The sequence below is a fragment of the Cyclopterus lumpus genome, chromosome 19 (genome assembly GCF_009769545.1).
Source record: "Cyclopterus lumpus isolate fCycLum1 chromosome 19, fCycLum1.pri, whole genome shotgun sequence".
Classification (NCBI taxonomy): domain Eukaryota; kingdom Metazoa; phylum Chordata; class Actinopteri; order Perciformes; family Cyclopteridae; genus Cyclopterus; species Cyclopterus lumpus.
This window is the reverse complement of record NC_046984.1, coordinates 14,434,993-14,453,273: the sequence shown is the minus strand read 5'-3', so window position 1 is coordinate 14,453,273 and position 18,281 is coordinate 14,434,993. Positions and strand designations below refer to the sequence as shown.

Here is an 18,281-nt window from a genome sequence, read left to right as displayed (position 1 = left end):
CTCATCTTTTGTGTTTTTCGGATTCACCCTCTGACGACGCTCTTGTAACCTACTGAAAAGACTACTCGGCACAAAATGCTTGAATAAACTTATTCACAGTATTCAAAACAAGATCTACTGTCCACCCGACAACCGTTCACATGTGTGTTTCAGTAGGATGTACTTTGTTTGAATCGTGTTGTATCTTTGCTCTTTCAGTCCACCTGTCTCATGAAGACGAAAACCCAAAGCAGCTGGATATCTTGCATCATAGAACATGATTTTCTAGCTATATGTAAATAAAGTAGATAAAGGATTATTGTTTCTATTAGTTTTATATTATAATACAATCAACTTTGTTTGTATTCAATGTTATTATTTTAAATGCAAGAGATGGGCAGGGCTACAGTACAGTAGAATAACTTGCACGATAAAACCTCACCCCACAACAAGTTCAAATCCTTCATAATTACTTCTATTGTGTAATGTACCATTGGGAATGTGTTTTGTGGGGTTGAGATTTTATCGTGCAAGTTATTCAACTGTATTGTAGCCCTGCCCATCTCTTGCATTTAAAATGACTCCCATATGCCAATATATGTCAGTGGTGAAAACAAACCTGTCAGTGTTTAAGTAACGAGTATAGCTTGCAGGACTCAAGAATGGCAAGGCAAACTCCCAGGGCATTTTTTTTCCTGCTTGTGATTTCATATAGCATTGTAATCTTTGTTCTTTCATTGGGACTATCAATCAACGGGTAAGTTGTATTTAGAATTACTTAAGGGAAAGGACAGGATGTTAACTTTTATCTATTTTCTGGTTAAGTAGTTTTAATTTTGTTTTCAAAGAAATGTGTATCGGTACATTTCCAGGTACAGGACTATAACTGAATTAACTTACAACGGTGTCTTGCTAATACTTGTGTCATTCGTTATCTATCTATCGTTCTTTTGTCAAATGTCCATATCAGATGGAACACTTTCTCAGGACAAACCAGTCAAGCCAATGAGGAAATGGTTGACTTCGGGGATGTAAAAGGACACTTGACTGCGACACATGAGCGTACCACCAAATCAAACCCGGGGGCAACGCTAAAAAGTTATCCAACAAGATGCTCCACATGTGGCGCTGAGACTCCCATGCCAGTCCTCTACATAAAATCCTTCAAGAAGTATCCTGAGTGGGAATTTGAGGATATTTATAACCAGGATGCTCCACCCAGGCAGTCTGTAAGCATGCTATGACAAGAAAAGACAGAAACATAACAAATAATCAACTTTTGTGGGTAGTGGGATAATCTGCTCAGTTGTGCGTTTTTGGTGTGAGCTGTATGGTTGTTTTTTTGCTTTTTCCTTAAAACTTTACAGCAATTCTTCCAATTTCATTTGTTGTTGTTTTTGTCGATCTGTTGCTCTGTTGGATTTTTTTCCTGCTGTAATATGAAATCAATGGTTTTAGTCACATTGAGAAGGTGGAAATAAACTTGTCTTCTATTTATTTTTTACTTTATTTCATAATTCAAATATGTTATCCGACATTCTTAGACATGTGCCCAATCTCTGGGAAACTCGATGGAGGACGAAGGCTTCAAGAAGGCTTTTCTCCCCAACATTCGTTTGTTCATGCACAAAATCAACATGAGCGAATGGAACCGGCTTTCCCATTTTAACAGTCCTTTTGGTTTCATGCAGTTCAACTACGACGGTAGGTGCTCACGTGTGTTCTGTGAGATGAATGTGTCTAGATGGTCATGTTGAGTTGTAGTGGATTTTATATACACTTGCACATGTAGAGGTTATGTTTTAAATTAATACATAAAGAAAGTTATGATAATTAATTTGAGGAATATTCTGAGGAATGTATTATGAAGCATAAGAGAGGATCACTGTTTTATTAGATAGATGTTGCTTTTATTCTGAAGGCAGGATAATAGGGTTTTATTCTAAAGAGGAACTTCCTGTCCTTGACCGGAAGTGTGAGCTTTGACCCCGCTACTTTATCGATTTGAGGCATTCTTTGAAGTGGCGAATGGAACTAACCCTCAGGTGTGAACCTTATGTCTTATTCGCTGGTCAGCGTAGCATGCTGTGTCTCTGAAAGGTATTTGCATGAATACCTCCACTAACCGATGGGAGCTTAGCTCAGCGAATGCACTGCGAATAAAACTAATTGTAAGACGTGAATTTGGTCTCTTACGTGGTGACGCCAGACAGAAACTGCTGGCTACGTCAGGAGACTGGAAGCGAAACCATGTGAGCGCGTCCGGGCCTGGACTGTGTGTATGTATACAGATGACTCTTGTTTGTTATGATTAAATAATGATTATTATATATCTCTGGCTTCGGAGCTTCTTCTTCCAAGCACCAGGCAGCTCGAGATTCTCTCAAATAGACTCAACTGTGTGAGACAGATACCAAGCGTGCCAAATGATATCTGCACACTCACACATTTTCAATTTGCGCGTAATAGAACCTGAGTGGAAACGGTTGAAATTTGAAAGAAATGTCGCAGAAAAATGTGATTAAAATGGATGTAAATATCTCATAAACTAAACAACGTTTTGCTCATTTGCACATACACACAGAGCAACATTATCATTCATTTGAAGTCAAGTTTCTGTGAACGTCAGTTGATGTTCTCTCTCGTTTTAACTCTGTTTGGGTCTCCACTAACTCAATGCTGGGCAGGTAGTACACAGTGGGACTTTAGAGCTTTTTCTTTGCAAACAGCAGTGGCCAAAATGAGAGAATTAACCAAAACATGGTAAATTTCCACTGGGACTTGTGCGTGTGTGCTTTACATTTTAACAAGACCATATATGGTATTTCCCCTCTGCTTCCATAAGAGGAAGCGACGAAAGGCGCGTGCAGACGAGTTAACCAGAGATGGTCAGTTGGAAACGGTTGTACAGCCGTGCAGTAAACATTCATCCTTACCAGCTTCTCTTAGTCTTAACACAAACAGAGGTCGTAGTGAAGACTCCTCCTGCCCCCACCCTTGGGCTCTCACTTGAAAGCAACCACCTCAACCCATTAGCAATATGCATTTAAGTGTTGCTTGCAGTAAAATGTTCTTGTTTGTGAACTGTTTTGCATCTTAAAACACATTATGTGTCTAATATGTGTTTTGGGTTTATTTTTGCAGATGTGATGGCTGCAGTGCAGTTGATCCCAAAGCCAAAAGAGCCACTACTCCTTCCAAAGACAGGCAGTGACAGGTGTTTGCGCTGTGCTGTGGTGGGCACTGGAGGGATCCTGAATGGCTCAAAAATGGGGAAAGAAATCGATGCTCACGATTACGTTTTTCGGTAAGAAACCCGTTGATTTGGTTTGTTAGGCCCCGATTGCAATACGGTTTAAAGCAATCCGACAGGTCATTAATGATGAAGATCATAAAAACCTGTGATATCAGGAGCGCAAATTATTATCTGTCGTAACCAAGTTAATATTTGGTTATAGCAGGGATCTCATAACATTATGCTTTGTGCACACTGACTACGTTAGCGTTTAAACCCCTCTGTATAAACCACCTGTCAACAGTCCATCACAAATCTATACCTTCTTTACTATGAGCTTAAATAGGTATAGGTATTATGTTGAAAATGAAAAGAAAAGTTGTATAAACACGACTCTCCTCTCGAATGTCTTCGGGAGCAGCTCACCAATCCTCTCTTTAATTCACTGACATCTTCTTCCAAAATGGTGCAGAGAAGAACTGCTGCAGGTTTTATCCTGTTTAAAAGTGATGTCGGACACATTGCATTGAAATGTGCAATTAACAAGTATCTTGTTTTTTTTAGTGCCGTCCCATTATTGAAGGTGTTTGATCGTAACGATTTAGGGAACATCTGTAAAATAATAGTGTCTCTCTGCTTATTTCTGAGCTATAGAAAAATGCATGTGGTTGTGTGTGTGTGTGTGCGGCAGGATGAACGGTGCGATCATCAAAGGTTATGAGGAGGACGTGGGAAACAGGACATCGGTGTACGTTCACACCTCTCATTCTATCACCACGTCGCTGTATTTGCTACGGAAGTACGGCTACACATCTGCCCCGAATGATGAGGTACTGAAACTCGAATGTAACACGTGGTAATGCATTTTAACCCACACTTGCACACTCATCTGTCGTCGTTGTCCTTTTGGCAGGGAATAAAATACGTATTGATTCCTGAGGGGATGAGGGATTTTATTTGGCTGGAGGCTCTTTTCAAAAGAAAAAGGATCACTTCCGGGCAACGTAAGAACACCAGGTGAATATCAATATCTTCTATTTAATTAGTCGACGGCAACATGCACACAAAAACTAAAATACATCCAGGGCTGGAACATATTGGATTGGACCTGGAAACGAGTCAACACGTCGGGCTGGGCTATAATTCATCATAATAAAGTATCAGCTTCAACTATTAACTATTGGCTTCAACTATTAATCTGTTTAATTATGTAAACATAGTTAGTGTATGGCGAGAAGTACTTATTCATCTTTTCTCTCTAATTTCACTCGAGACTGAGAAAATAAATATTAAGTACTTTTCATTTTACGTACTTAATTCACACATAACATCAACAAAAAGGCTGCATGTGGTTATAAAGCATGTATTTATTTGAATTACTGTAAACATCAGCAAAATCAGGATATCAATCGTTTAGATTTGTGGTCAGAGTGGCCGGCCAGTGAGGTAGTCTGTGATCCAGGATGCAGATGTCAGTATAGCTCTTGGATGCTGGGCTGGATGGTGTTGAAAGCCCTAAAGACCCTGAAGAACCTGAAGAACCTGAATCCAACAGAAACTCTTTAGGATCCAATTCAACCGAGACAAGATACAAAACGTATAATCGGTGAAACACTGCAGCTCTTGGATGCTGGGCTGGATGGTGTTGAAAGCGCTAAAGACCCTGAAGAACCTGAAGAACCTGAATCCAACAGAAACTCTTTACGATCCAATTCAACCGAGGCAAGATACAAAACGTATAATCGGTGAAACACTGTACCACATTGTCTTTCGGCAGCACAACCGGTTTTTAAGTATGTACGAAATAGAATTAACATATAATTATTTCTAATAATAGTGTTGACATTCCTTCTCTCGAGGGTTAGTTAATGTACATGTGTCATGCCATTAGAGCAGAGTGAAACTGCTTTGAATAATGAGACGGTAATATCTGAAGAGGACCATGAAACCTCTTCTTTATTACACAGTTTGATTTGAACACTTACGAATAAATAAAGACATCCTGCAGCTCTTGGATGCTGGGCTGGATGGTGTTGAAAGCCCTGAAGAACCTGAATCCAACAGAAAGTCTTTGGAATCCAATTTAAGATGCAAAACTGATAGTCCGTGAAATACTGTACCACATTGCCTTTTGGCAGCACAATCGGTTTTTAAATATGTACAACATACTGTTGTGTGTAGCTACAGGACACTGGACCCAAACGCCGTCAACACTGGAAAAGGCAACTTTATTGCTCCACAGGATTCAAAACAAACAAAACAGGCTCACACACATGATCTTCAATGATCTAGACAAGCCTAAACGACCAAGGGGCATGACACGAACAGGACTTAAATACAGAGGGCTGGTGCAGGTGATTGGACACAGGAGGAAACAATCAGGGACAGGGCAGACAATCACAGGGACAGGAAGTGCAGAGAAACAGAGGACACGAGAGACAAGGACTTCAAAATAAAACAGGAAACACGACACAACACTACAGATCCTGACACATACGACACGTTTCCTCCCATTTCTTCACGCTCTTAGGGAGTAGCATGTTGGGTGGAGTGGTGCCACTGCAATAGTTATCGCGTGGTACTGTGGTGTTTAATACATTGATTGTCTAAGTTTGCATTATATATTATTCCGTTATACATGTTGAAAATGTCGCTCTTAAATTTGTATTTCAACCCTGCAGGCCAGAGACATACTATGGCGGACAGTACAATGAGACCCGCTTCTATGTTCTGCACCAGGATTTCCTGAGATACGTTCGAAACAGGTCACCCTCCTCTCACAATGCTCCCCAAACCTTTTTTGTTATTGCAATGATAATACCTATTTTATACATAAGGCACTTTTCATGCAGTGATGCATCCAAGAGTGATTCATAAAACCGGATTAAAGACAATCAGGAAATGTAAATAAATAATAACAATGAGTGAAATGTTTGCTAACAACAAACAACCTTTTAATGGTATATTTAGAGGCTGTAGTTTGTATAGATTTGTTAAATGTTTGTTTATTTAACACTGTTCATGGTCCACAGGTTCTTAAAGTCTCCTCATCTGAATTCTTCATACTGGAACATTGTCAGACCAACCAATGGGGCATTCACTCTCTTCCTGGCTCTGCAAACCTGTGACACTGTAAGTTAATATTACTTAAACTTGTCCACATGTCATCCACACTGTAGATATCCACGCCTCTATAAACATGAAGTATGCATACTAAAATGTACAGCCATTATGTATAGTTCAATATGTTTCTATTCCTATGAGATTAGTTTGACATTCAGAGAAACGTGTCAATTTACTTTCTTGTAAACTAAATATTTACCAAATAATTATGAGGATGAATGTTTTTTTACCCACAAAAACGCCGACACAAATCTTTGATCCGTGTCTTTTATAAATGGGCTTTGAACAGTATTTATTTTGTCCGTAGCACAACATTCAGGAAATAACAACTTGCAAATATTGTTAATTTTTTCACTGATAACTTATATTGTGCATTGAAAATAAATGCATCCTTAACATTTTAATTCAAAGTGAATGTTTAATTAATTATGGCTGTTAATTTATAATCATTGTTGTATTTGACACCCTTGCTACCAAAGTGGCCTTGCCCCTAAAATTATTAAATTCCACGCTCGGTTGAGAAGGTCGATCCCGATGAGAAGGTCGATACCACTCTCATCTGTCCATTGAATATGTAGCCAGCAGGTGGTTAGCTTAGCTTAGCTTAGCATAACAACTTGGAAAGAGGGGGAAACAGCTGCCTATAAGCATCTTTAAAGCTCACTAATTAACATGTTAGAGCCTTAAATTGAAGTGTAAACACTTTTTTAATGTATGGTTTTAGTAACTGGCAGATTACCTTCAGACAGAGCCAAGCTAGCAGTTTCCCTTTGTTTACAGTCCTTTATGCTAAGCTAAGGTAATCATCGGCTGGCTGTATGTAGCTTGCAATTCTTCGGACAGCCAAGAGAGTGATTGATCTTCTCATCTAACTTTCCTCAAGAAATTTAATGAGCGTATTTCCCAAAATGTCAAACTTTTCCTTAAAACAATCTCCTCTAGCTGTAAATTGTTCTCTATTGTCTCTGTTCTGTTTTTGATGTCGGCAGGTGAGTGCATATGGATTCATGACTGAGGACTACAAGAAATACTCTAACTACTACGTTGAGCATGTAAAAACCAAAGTCATTTTCTACGCCAACCACGACTATGACCTGGAGAAGAACCTGTGGAAAAAACTACACGACAGCAAAATACTTAAGTTGTATCAAAGAACAGAAACAGGGACAGAAGCGCCAAGCATGACACCGATGCACTGAGAATGCACCCGCTTAGAAGTTCAGAATTTTACTTGATGGCGTGGAAAGTGGAAATTAAACTTAATTAAACACCAATTATCTCTATAGACGTTGGCTGCAAAATGAAGGAAGAGGGAAAAGACAATGAATTACCCTGCGATCACTTTTCCTAATAATAGTGTTTTTATCTACATTTTTATAATAATGGGAATTTACAGGTCATAAAACGAAAGCATATATTTAATCTATCTAAAACATCAAATATGTATATTTTTCCTTTTCTTTTAATGTTTGTTTTTTTTAATATGTATTACTATACTGCAGGCTTTGGCTCGGTTTTATAGTGACGGATCAATGTGTTGACCTTCCTTCTCTCAAGGGTTAATTAATGTGCATGTGTGATGCCATTAGAGCAGATTGAAACTGAATGTAAGGATTTGATCAGCATTTGATCTTTAACAATTGTGTATATATATATATATATATATATATATATATATATAGATTTTTATACAAATCCCAAAATAATGAGACGGTAATATCTGAAGAGGACCATGAAACCTCTTCTTTATTAAACAGTTTGATTTGAACACTTACGAATAAATAAAGACATCCTGCAAGCTTACTCTTTGAATTTGACTTATTTCAGTGTCTGAATGACTTCATAAATACAAAAAACTAGTTGGTTACTTTTTTTATTTAATTAATTTAAGTGGCGTGGGGCAGACACAGTCTCTATAGGGTTTTGGTGGGTAACTGCTCGAATGGAAGTGCAGAGAAGGGTGTAACTCTGCTTCTGCTTCCTGGTCTGAGCTCCGGGTTGTCATGGATTAGTTCCGTTATCAATAACATGAATATTAACATTTTAAGTTTTGCCCAGCATTTATATTTGTAATAGTTTAAAGCCTGCATGGTGGGTGAGACCCCAACTTTTACTCTTGTTATTTATTGTTTGACTTTACTCAGTGATAAAGCATCCTGATTTGTGGTTGTGTAAAAAGGAGAAGTGTGTTTTGTGTGTGTTTTGTTACCACAGCAGCTGTGTGCTTTATAAGTTATCTGTTGTGTGTGATTACATTATATCAATATATTATATATGTACGTTAAATATAGACAAAGTATGTAGAATGTTGCAAACTACTGCATTTTAAAGTATAATGAATGTATAGAATTCAATCAAAACGATAAAGGAAACAGAAAAAAAAGGAAATGACAGCCCTTTTCCCAGCATGCCTTGCTTTACGATTTCAAACAGAGGGAAACAATGTGTTACGTTTAAAGTCACGCAGTTAATCACGTAAAAAGTACATGGTCGGAGAACAACAATAGCACTGAATGTATTCATGACTTTATTATTTCGAAGAGTTTATAATGTACCATGGGTGAAGCACGTGTCCTTGAGATACTGGTCCTCCTCTCTGGCTCTCTTCCGGTATCACTCTTGGTTCTCTTCAGAGCGCATAAATCTTTCGCCTTTTACTAAAGATTTCCGTGGAGAGGACCATTAAGAGTCTAACTCAATTTTTTGATGCCCTGCGCAAGCGGGGCTTCCTCACTGGTATAAAAATAACAAGTAACACGTCTCTGTGATGACATCCGGTATTTTGGAAACCTGCACTATTTCCAGGGTAGGTGCACAACCTGCAGAGTCAATGTTCTCGCGTAGTCACAGCGCCACCAACTGGCAAAGCGAGTCATGGTTTAGTGACAAACAGCATCCGCTCCATGTGACATTTACATGACGTGGTCGACCCTTGATAAACACGACATATAAAGATACTTAATGCATTCTTGTGAACGTCCCTTTGCGCCACGCAGTGTAAACAGGAAGTGGTGGATTATTTTCAATACATCATTTCCAGCGTTACAAACTTCACGCAGAAAAGCGGCGTCCAATGTTCACAGACAGGTTGGTGTGTGTGGTTACTTTTTATATATATATTTATATACATATATATATATATATATACATATATATATATATATATATATATATATATATATATATATATATATATATATATATATATATATATACACAGTATGAAGAAGACCACAAACCACTGAATTTTAAAATATTTTTGAATGGATATGAATCAGACAATACGATAAAGGAAACAAAAAATAAAATGGAAGTTTGACCTGCTCGACTGGTCTTCAACCTAAATTCACTCACACTATTCCGTCTCTACAACTTCTGCCAATAACTAAAAACACATCTTTACCGACTACACCTTGAATAAAGAAAGTAACACTTTACTTGTAGCACTTTGTAGTTTGGCTTTCTTGAAGAAATGTTCCTTTCTTGATTATTGTTGTTCAGAGTCTGAACTCGTGGTTGAATGCACTTATTGTATGTCGCTTTGGATAAAAGCATCAGCTAAATTAAATGTAATGTAAATGACATGCTCCACTCCCAGCATGCATTGTGTCACAATTTGAAAATAAAGTTGGACACAATGTGTTACGTTTAAACTAAAGCGACAAGCTTTAAAAGTCAGATTAACGTTTTAATCACGTACAAAATAGAAGCTCAGACAACAAACACGGCACTCAATATATGTATGACTTTATTAAGTCGTGAAGTTTGGACACCAGAGGTGGAGCACGTGTTCCCGAGATACTGGTGCTCCTCTCTGGCTCTCGTTCGGTATCACTCTTGGTTCTCTTCAGAGCGCATAAATCTTTCGCCTTTTACTAAAGATTTCCGTGGAGAGGACCATTAAGAGTCTAACTCAATTTTTTGATGCCCTGCGCAAGCGGGGCTTCCTCACTGGTATAAAAATAACAAGTAACACGTCTCTGTGATGACATCCGGTATTTTGGAAACCTGCACTATTTCCAGGGTAGGTGCACAACCTGCAGAGTCAATGTTCTCGCGTAGTCACAGCGCCACCAACTGGCAAAGCGAGTCATGGTTTAGTGACAAACAGCATCCGCTCCATGTGACATTTACATGACGTGGTCGACCCTTGATAAACACGACATATAAAGATACTTAATGCATTCTTGTGAACGTCCCTTTGCGCCACGCAGTGTAAACAGGAAGTGGTGGATTATTTTCAATACATCATTTCCAGCGTTACAAACTTCACGCAGAAAAGCGGCGTCCAATGTTCACAGACAGGTTGGTGTGTGTGGTTACTTTTTATATATATATTTATATACATATATATATATATATACATATATATATATATATATATATATATATATATATATATATATATATATATATATATATATATATATATATATATATACACTTTAAATATACACACAGTATGAAGCCTGCAAACCAATGTATTTTTTAAGTATTTTGAATGGGTATCATTTAAAAAGAAATGATATCAGGAACAAAATAAAATGTAAATGACATGCTCCACTCCCAGCATGCATTGTGTCACAATTTGAAGAAAGGGGGAAACAATGTGTTACGTTTAAAATAAAGCGACACGTTTTAAGTATCTGATTAATCACGTACAAAGTAAAAGCTCAGGCAACAAACACGACACTGAATCTATGTATTACTTTATTATATTGTGCAGTTTTTAATGCACCAGAGGTGGAGCACGTGTCCCAGAGATACTGGTCCTCCTCTCTGGTTGTCTTCCTGTATCACTCTTGATTCTCTTCAGAGCGCATAAATCTTTCGCCTTTTACTAAAGATTTCCGTGGAGAGGACCATTAAGAGTCTAACTCAATTTTTTGATGCCCTGCTTCTGCGGGGCTTCCTCACTGGTGTAAAAGTAATATATAAATGATATTTTTTTCTATAATTTCATGGACCATGAAACTATTTATTGTGTCTAAGCTCGTATTCTGTTATCACATCCAAGATTATGAACAGTATTTCTAGAAACGACTCATTTTAATATTTAGTATGTACATGTGAGCACTTGACATAAAGCAACTTAATGCATTATTGTTAATGTCCCCTTGCGCCACATATATATATATATCCATCCATCCATTTTCAATACCGCTTATCCTCATTAGGGTCGCGGGGCGCTGGAGCCTATCCCAGCTGACATAGGGCGAATATATATATATATATATATATATATATATATATATATATATATATATATATATATATATATATATATATATACATAAACACAGTATGAAGAAGACTGCAAACCACTGTATTTTGAAGTATTTTCAAGATTCAAGATATTTTAAGCTACTCCGCACAATGTATAACTTACTTTTCTTGGTCCTCCTTCAACACAGTATTACAATAATTTAAAATCTAAAGCAAACATATTTTAATGAAGAATACAAAAAGAGGTAAATGCTAATAGTATAAACAATATATATTAAACATAATAATAAGGAATTAACAGAAATAAACAGAAATGAGAACAGTATTGCACAATTAGTTAAATCATAAGGTGCACTATGCATTGTTGCAAATATTGCAAGTAAGGCAGTCACAACAGCAGCCATTCACAGTTCAGTAATGTGTGAAGTCCTCGCTAATGTGAGTTCAGTGGAATTTAAAAGGTGTTCACCTTTTCCACCTCTGTCTCACCTATGTAAAGGGGTGTGTGCTTCACCCTCTTTCTCCTTGGGTCAATAATCATCTCCTTGGCCTTTGTCTGGTAACTAAATGTAGAATATAATCGTGGTGATATCTCAGCTGTTGATGTTATTCAAAGACACAACGTGTACTGAGTTTGTGTGCCATTTACTTAAAACGTTACATCGCAATGATTTGCTCCACCTCCCAGCATGCCTTGCGTCACAATTACTTTTTTAAAAAAGTAACACAATGTGTTACGTTTACACTAAAAGTAAATGTAAAGTTTGAATCATGTACAAAGTACAAGTTCAGGCAACAAACACGGAACTGAATATATGTAATACTTTATTGTCTCATGTAGTTTGTAATGCACCAGAGGTGAAGCACGTGTCCCCGAGATACTGGTCCTCCTCTCTGGCTCTCATCCGGTATCACTCTTGGTTCTCTTCAGAGCGCATAAATCTTTCGCCTTTTACTAAAGATTTCCGTGGAGAGGACCATTAAGAGTCTAACTCAATTTTTTGATGCCCTGCTTCTGTGGGGCTTCCTGAACGGTTAAAAGTAAAAATATCAATATGGAAAAATCTAAGAAAATATGTTACTCAAAGACACAACGCTTATTTAGTTTGACCATTGGTTTAGTGACTCTTTTATGAGCCTCCTGTACAGCTGAGCTAAGAAGAAACTGAAGTATCTACAAAGTGCTATTATTAATGTAACACTCACTTTAGTATATATAATATAATAATATATTTCTTTTATCACATCAACGTTAATGCACGTATATCACCATAGCGAGTGTTGCCTGTGCAATCACGTGTTTGAGTTCGGTAAATGATGCACGAATAAAGGGTTCACATTTTATTATTGTGAAGCATTTTGTAATGTGAATGTTATATGCTTTGTCCTTCCAGTCAGCTTGTTAGTGGTAGTTCAGAAGACACTGTTTTTTTTGTGCATAATGTTATTTTTGAACGGCACAACCTGGAATTGTTTATGGTTCTGATACTGCGATTCATACCACGTATGGTCTGAATCAGCAACATAACTTAGTCACTAGCATCAATTGTGTTTACTGCCAATCCCGTGTATCTAGCGTAAATGAAGTATTTGAGTCACTCATGATGCCACGCCCCTGTAGTTGAAACCACGCCTCCTACGCCTGATCCCGCCCAGAAGTCATAAAACTGGGGTTGAAAGAGCTCAACCTGAAAAGATATGACAATAGCTTTGATATTTAAACAGTATGAATAAGACTGCAACCAAATGCGTTTTAACGTATTTAGAATGGATATAATTCAATCAAAAGGATAAAAGAAACGTAAATTACTCGCTCCACCTCCCAGCATGCCTTGCGTCACAATTTAAAAAAGGGGGGAAACAATGTGTTACGTTTACACTAAAGCGACACGTTTTAAATGTAGATTAACGTTATAATCACGTACAAAGTACAAACACGGCACTGACTGTATGACTTTATTGTCTCCTGTAGTTTGTAATGCACCAGAGGTGGAGCACGTGTCCCAGAGATACTGGTCCTCCTCTCTGGCTCCCATCCGGTATCACTCTTGGTTCTCTTCAGAGCGCATAAATCTTTCGCCTTTTACTAAAGATTTCCGTGGAGAGGACCATTAAGAGTCTAACTCAATTTTTTGAGGCCCAGGGCAAGCGGGGCCACCTCACTGGTATCAATAATAATATAAATGTAAGTATATTTCCCTGAGAACTTGTTCGTCATAATGAACTTTATTTAGCCTGCAGTATTTGAACAGGTGCATGTCCTCCTTGATAACAGTGGTTTGTATATTGAGTATATTTACAAATCAATGTTCACACGTAGTAACAGCGCCACCTACTGGTCAAGTACTGGTCAAGTCATGGTTTACTCAGCGATAAATCACCTTATAAATACTGATTTTGTGTGCACAGTAGTAGCTTTGTGTTTTATAACTTTGTTATGTGTGATTACTTATATATATATATATATATATATATATATATATATATATATATATATATATATATATATATATATATATATATATATATATATATATATATATATACACAGTATGAAGAAGACCACAAACCACTGAATTTTAAAATATTTTTGAATGGATATGAATCAGACAATACGATAAAGGAAACAAAAAATAAAATGGAAGTTTGACCTGCTCGACTGGTCTTCAACCTAAATTCACTCACACTATTCCGTCTCTACAACTTCTGCCAATAACTAAAAACACATCTTTACCGACTACACCTTGAATAAAGAAAGTAACACTTTACTTGTAGCACTTTGTAGTTTGGCTTTCTTGAAGAAATGTTCCTTTCTTGATTATTGTTGTTCAGAGTCTGAACTCGTGGTTGAATGCACTTATTGTATGTCGCTTTGGATAAAAGCATCAGCTAAATTAAATGTAATGTAAATGACATGCTCCACTCCCAGCATGCATTGTGTCACAATTTGAAAATAAAGTTGGACACAATGTGTTACGTTTAAACTAAAGCGACAAGCTTTAAAAGTCAGATTAACGTTTTAATCACGTACAAAATAGAAGCTCAGACAACAAACACGGCACTCAATATATGTATGACTTTATTAAGTCGTGAAGTTTGGACACCAGAGGTGGAGCACGTGTTCCCGAGATACTGGTGCTCCTCTCTGGCTCTCGTTCGGTATCACTCTTGGTTCTCTTCAGAGCGCATAAATCTTTCGCCTTTTACTAAAGATTTCCGTGGAGAGGACCATTAAGAGTCTAACTCAATTTTTTGATGCCCTGCGCAAGCGGGGCTTCCTCACTGGTATAAAAATAAAAAGTAACACATCTTTGTGATCACATCCGGTATATTGGAAGCCTGCAGTATTTCCAGGAGAGGTGCACATCCTGCAGAGTCGATGTTAGTCAATGTTCTCGCGTAGTCACAGCGCCACCAACTGGCAAAGCGAGTCATGGTTTAGTGACAAACAGCATCCGCTTCATGTGACATTTACATGACGTGGTCGACCCTTGATAAACATGACATATAAAGATACTTAATGCATTCTTGTGAACGTCCCTTTGCGCCACGCAGTGTAAACAGGAAGTGGTGGATTATTTTCAATACATCATTTCCAGCATTTACTGTATATATATATACATACTTTTATATATATATATATATATATATATATAAATAAAAATATACACATAGTAAACTAATGCAGTTTTAAGAATTTTGAATGGATATCATTTTTAAAAACGATATAGGAAACAAAATAAAATGTAATTGACATGTTCCACTCCCAGCATGCATTGTGTCACAATTTGAAGAAAGGGGGAAACAATGTGTTACGTTTAAACTAAAGCGACAAGCTTTAAAAGTCAGATTAACGTTTTAATCACGTACAAATTAGAAGCTCAGACAACAAACACGGCACTCAATATATGTATGACTTTATTAAGTCGTGAAGTTTGGACACCAGAGGTGGAGCACGTGTTCCTGAGATACTGGTGCTCCTCTCTGGCTCTCGTTCGGTATCACTCTTGGTTCTCTTCAGAGCGCATAAATCTTTCGCCTTTTACTAAAGATTTCCGTGGAGAGGACCATTAAGAGTCTAACTCAATTTTTTGATGCCCTGCGCAAGCGGGGCTTCCTCACTGGTATAAAAATAAAAAGTAACACATCTTTGTGATCACATCCGGTATATTGGAAGCCTGCAGTATTTCCAGGAGAGGTGCACATCCTGCAGAGTCGATGTTAGTCAATGTTCTCACGTAGTCACAGCGCCACCAACTGGCAAAGCGAGTCATGGTTTAGTGACAAACAGCATCCGCTCCATGTGACATTTACATGACGTGGTCGACCCTTGATAAACACGACATATAAAGATACTTAATGCATTCTTGTGAACGTCCCTTTGCGCCACGCAGTGTAAACAGGAAGTGGTGGATTATTTTCAATACATCATTTCCAGCATTTACTGTATATATATACATACTTTTATATATATATATATAAATAAAAATATACACATAGTAAACTAATGCAGTTTTAAGAATTTTGAATGGATATCATTTTTAAAAACGATATAGGAAACAAAATAAAATGTAATTGACATGTTCCACTCCCAGCATGCATTGTGTCACAATTTGAAGAAAGGGGGAAACAATGTGTTACGTTTAAACTAAAGCGACACGTTTTGAATTCAGATTAACTTTTAATCACGTACAAATTAGAAGCTCAGACAACAAACACGGCACTCAATATATGTATGACTTTATTAAGTCGTGAAGTTTGGACACCAGAGGTGGAGCACGTGTTCCTGAGATACTGGTCCTCCTCTCTGGCTCTCGTTCGGTATCACTCTTGGTTCTCTTCAGAGCGCATAAATCTTTCGCCTTTTACTAAAGATTTCCGTGGAGAGGACCATTAAGAGTCTAACTCAATTTTTTTATACCCTTCTTATGAGGGGTTTCCTTCTTGTACAAATAATAAATAACAACTTCCTCCCAATGTGCTCCGGCATTATGATTCTTCTTGCTGCAGTATATCCAGAAACGTTGTCTCTTATAATAAAATGTAGATTATATACAAAACTTGGTGATAGCTCTGCTGTTGATGTTATAGATATTTACTCAAACACGCAAAAGGAATTGAGTGTGTGCTCGAATGACTTTAAATGCACCAATAAGATGGATTCCAACTGCCGTTAAACCACAAGAAAAGGAAGAAGACTTAAAACGGTATATCCTTCCAACAATGTAAACGGTCCGCCGTTTTTTATGAATTTCTCCGGTGTTTTTGTTTCAACCTCTAACAGTAGCGTTTATATATAAACAGAATGAATAAGACTGCAAACCACTGCATTTTAAAGTAAAATGAATGTATAGAACGCAATCAAAACGATAAAGAAAGCTGACCAAAAAAAAGGAAATGACGTGATCCACTCCCAGCATGCCTTGCGTCACAATTTGAAATAGGTCGTACGACACGTTTTTAAAAGCAGATTAACGTTTTAATCATGTACAAATTAGAAGCTCAGACAACAAACACGGCAATGAATGTATTTATGACTTTATTAAGTCGTGTAGTTTTTAATGCACCAGGGGTGAAGCACGTGTCCCCGAGATACTGGTCCTCCTCTCTGGCTCCCATCCGGTATCACTCTTGGTTCTCTTCAGAGCGCATAAATCTTTCGCCTTTTACTAAAGATTTCCGTGGAGAGGACCATTAAGAGTCTAACTCAATTTTTTGATGCCCTGCGCAAGCGGGGCTTCCTCACTGGTGTAAATAATAATAATATTTCTCAAGTTATTCATTCTCTATTTACTTCCTAGTGTTTTTGAAATCTGCAGGTTTGGCACATCGGTAACATTAGGAAACAATTAGAGCTACTTACGGGGCTTTTACTTTGTAGTTTGTCCCCTGTAATAATAACATTTTATTCTTACGGTTTAACTATTGCAACAAATGAGTTCCTTTGTTCACTGCCTTTTAAAGTGTTTGTATCTTGGCTGTAAATATGATCTGAGTGGCTGATGGTCTATATTGTTGCGGGTCACGTGAACAGGAGGGCTCCCACGTGCAGCATTAAATAATCCCTCGTTTCTCTTAAACGCACCATGAAACTGCCTCCAGTGTGTGCAACTTCATTGTTGATGTATTTATTATCTAAGAAGTTTATTTCAGTTTAATACTGTATACTAAGTAGCGAGGAGGATTTAGTGTGGTGACAGGGCACAATTTACTTGAAACCGTAATAATTTCATGATTTATACTCTCGTTCAGCAAACACAGCCAGATGTTGTTTGTTGTTGATTAATTATGGTAATGACCATTACCATAATTAATTATCTTTCTGCCACTCAACATTTACAAAAGTCTTATTTCAGTTGCCTGTTTATTAACTGTTTAACACATCATCACAGTTACACGTTTGTTAAGATAAAACAAACTTAAAAATACATATTTAGTTGAATATCGATAACTCATAGGCAGTATGGAACATGCACCTCTTTATTCCTCATCAAAAGAGAACAGCTTTGTGTGTGTGATGGGGGCGGGTCCTTCCGAAACTTACTATCAGGTTTATTTTCCATTAGAAAGACGTAAAGCAGCTTAAAATAATTAATTTGACAGTGTAGTCGTGGCTTTTATTGCAAAATTCTGGTTTATTTGTTTTAGATCAACGAAATTCACCGTCAGAAGTGTGATATTTGAATGCTTTATACACAGGATTCCCATCATGCATTGC

General features: G+C 37.4%; 1 protein-coding gene and 9 non-coding genes across 11 annotated transcripts; all 10 read left to right on the top strand.

Moving 5' to 3' along the window:
* Positions 1 to 577: 577 nt before the first annotated feature.
* LOC117749248 (alpha-N-acetylgalactosaminide alpha-2,6-sialyltransferase 2-like) lies at positions 578 to 7,977 on the top strand. 2 transcript variants are annotated; one of them, XM_034559543.1, is made up of 9 exons: positions 578 to 736; positions 950 to 1,208; positions 1,524 to 1,683; positions 3,124 to 3,286; positions 3,906 to 4,044; positions 4,128 to 4,231; positions 5,896 to 5,979; positions 6,247 to 6,346; positions 7,327 to 7,977. In XM_034559543.1, exons 1-9 carry the CDS (start codon positions 642 to 644, stop codon positions 7,534 to 7,536), a joined length of 1,314 nt encoding a protein of 437 aa, XP_034415434.1. In that variant the 5' UTR covers positions 578 to 641; the 3' UTR covers positions 7,537 to 7,977. The 2 variants fall into 2 exon arrangements, with proteins under 2 accessions (XP_034415434.1, XP_034415435.1); XM_034559544.1 differs by lacking the exons at positions 578 to 736; positions 950 to 1,208; positions 1,524 to 1,683 and adding an exon at positions 2,589 to 2,867.
* A 973-nt stretch (positions 7,978 to 8,950) lies between these two features.
* On the top strand, positions 8,951 to 9,064 carry LOC117749260. The gene has a single exon (XR_004611688.1). It is a non-coding gene; the product is annotated as a U5 spliceosomal RNA (small nuclear RNA).
* Positions 9,065 to 10,168: 1,104 nt separating this feature from the next.
* LOC117749259 lies at positions 10,169 to 10,282 on the top strand. Its single transcript, XR_004611687.1, has one exon. It is a non-coding gene; the product is annotated as a U5 spliceosomal RNA (small nuclear RNA).
* Positions 10,283 to 11,133: 851 nt separating this feature from the next.
* Positions 11,134 to 11,247, top strand: LOC117749261. The gene has a single exon (XR_004611689.1). It is a non-coding gene; the product is annotated as a U5 spliceosomal RNA (small nuclear RNA).
* Positions 11,248 to 12,474: 1,227 nt separating this feature from the next.
* Positions 12,475 to 12,588, top strand: LOC117749263. Its single transcript, XR_004611691.1, has one exon. It is a non-coding gene; the product is annotated as a U5 spliceosomal RNA (small nuclear RNA).
* A 1,017-nt stretch (positions 12,589 to 13,605) lies between these two features.
* Positions 13,606 to 13,719, top strand: LOC117749262. Its single transcript, XR_004611690.1, has one exon. It is a non-coding gene; the product is annotated as a U5 spliceosomal RNA (small nuclear RNA).
* A 1,006-nt stretch (positions 13,720 to 14,725) lies between these two features.
* Positions 14,726 to 14,839, top strand: LOC117749258. Its single transcript, XR_004611686.1, has one exon. It is a non-coding gene; the product is annotated as a U5 spliceosomal RNA (small nuclear RNA).
* Positions 14,840 to 15,564: 725 nt separating this feature from the next.
* LOC117749266 lies at positions 15,565 to 15,678 on the top strand. Its single transcript, XR_004611694.1, has one exon. It is a non-coding gene; the product is annotated as a U5 spliceosomal RNA (small nuclear RNA).
* A 709-nt stretch (positions 15,679 to 16,387) lies between these two features.
* On the top strand, positions 16,388 to 16,501 carry LOC117749257. The gene has a single exon (XR_004611685.1). It is a non-coding gene; the product is annotated as a U5 spliceosomal RNA (small nuclear RNA).
* Positions 16,502 to 17,188: 687 nt separating this feature from the next.
* LOC117749265 lies at positions 17,189 to 17,302 on the top strand. The gene has a single exon (XR_004611693.1). It is a non-coding gene; the product is annotated as a U5 spliceosomal RNA (small nuclear RNA).
* The last annotated feature ends 979 nt before the right edge of the window (positions 17,303 to 18,281 follow it).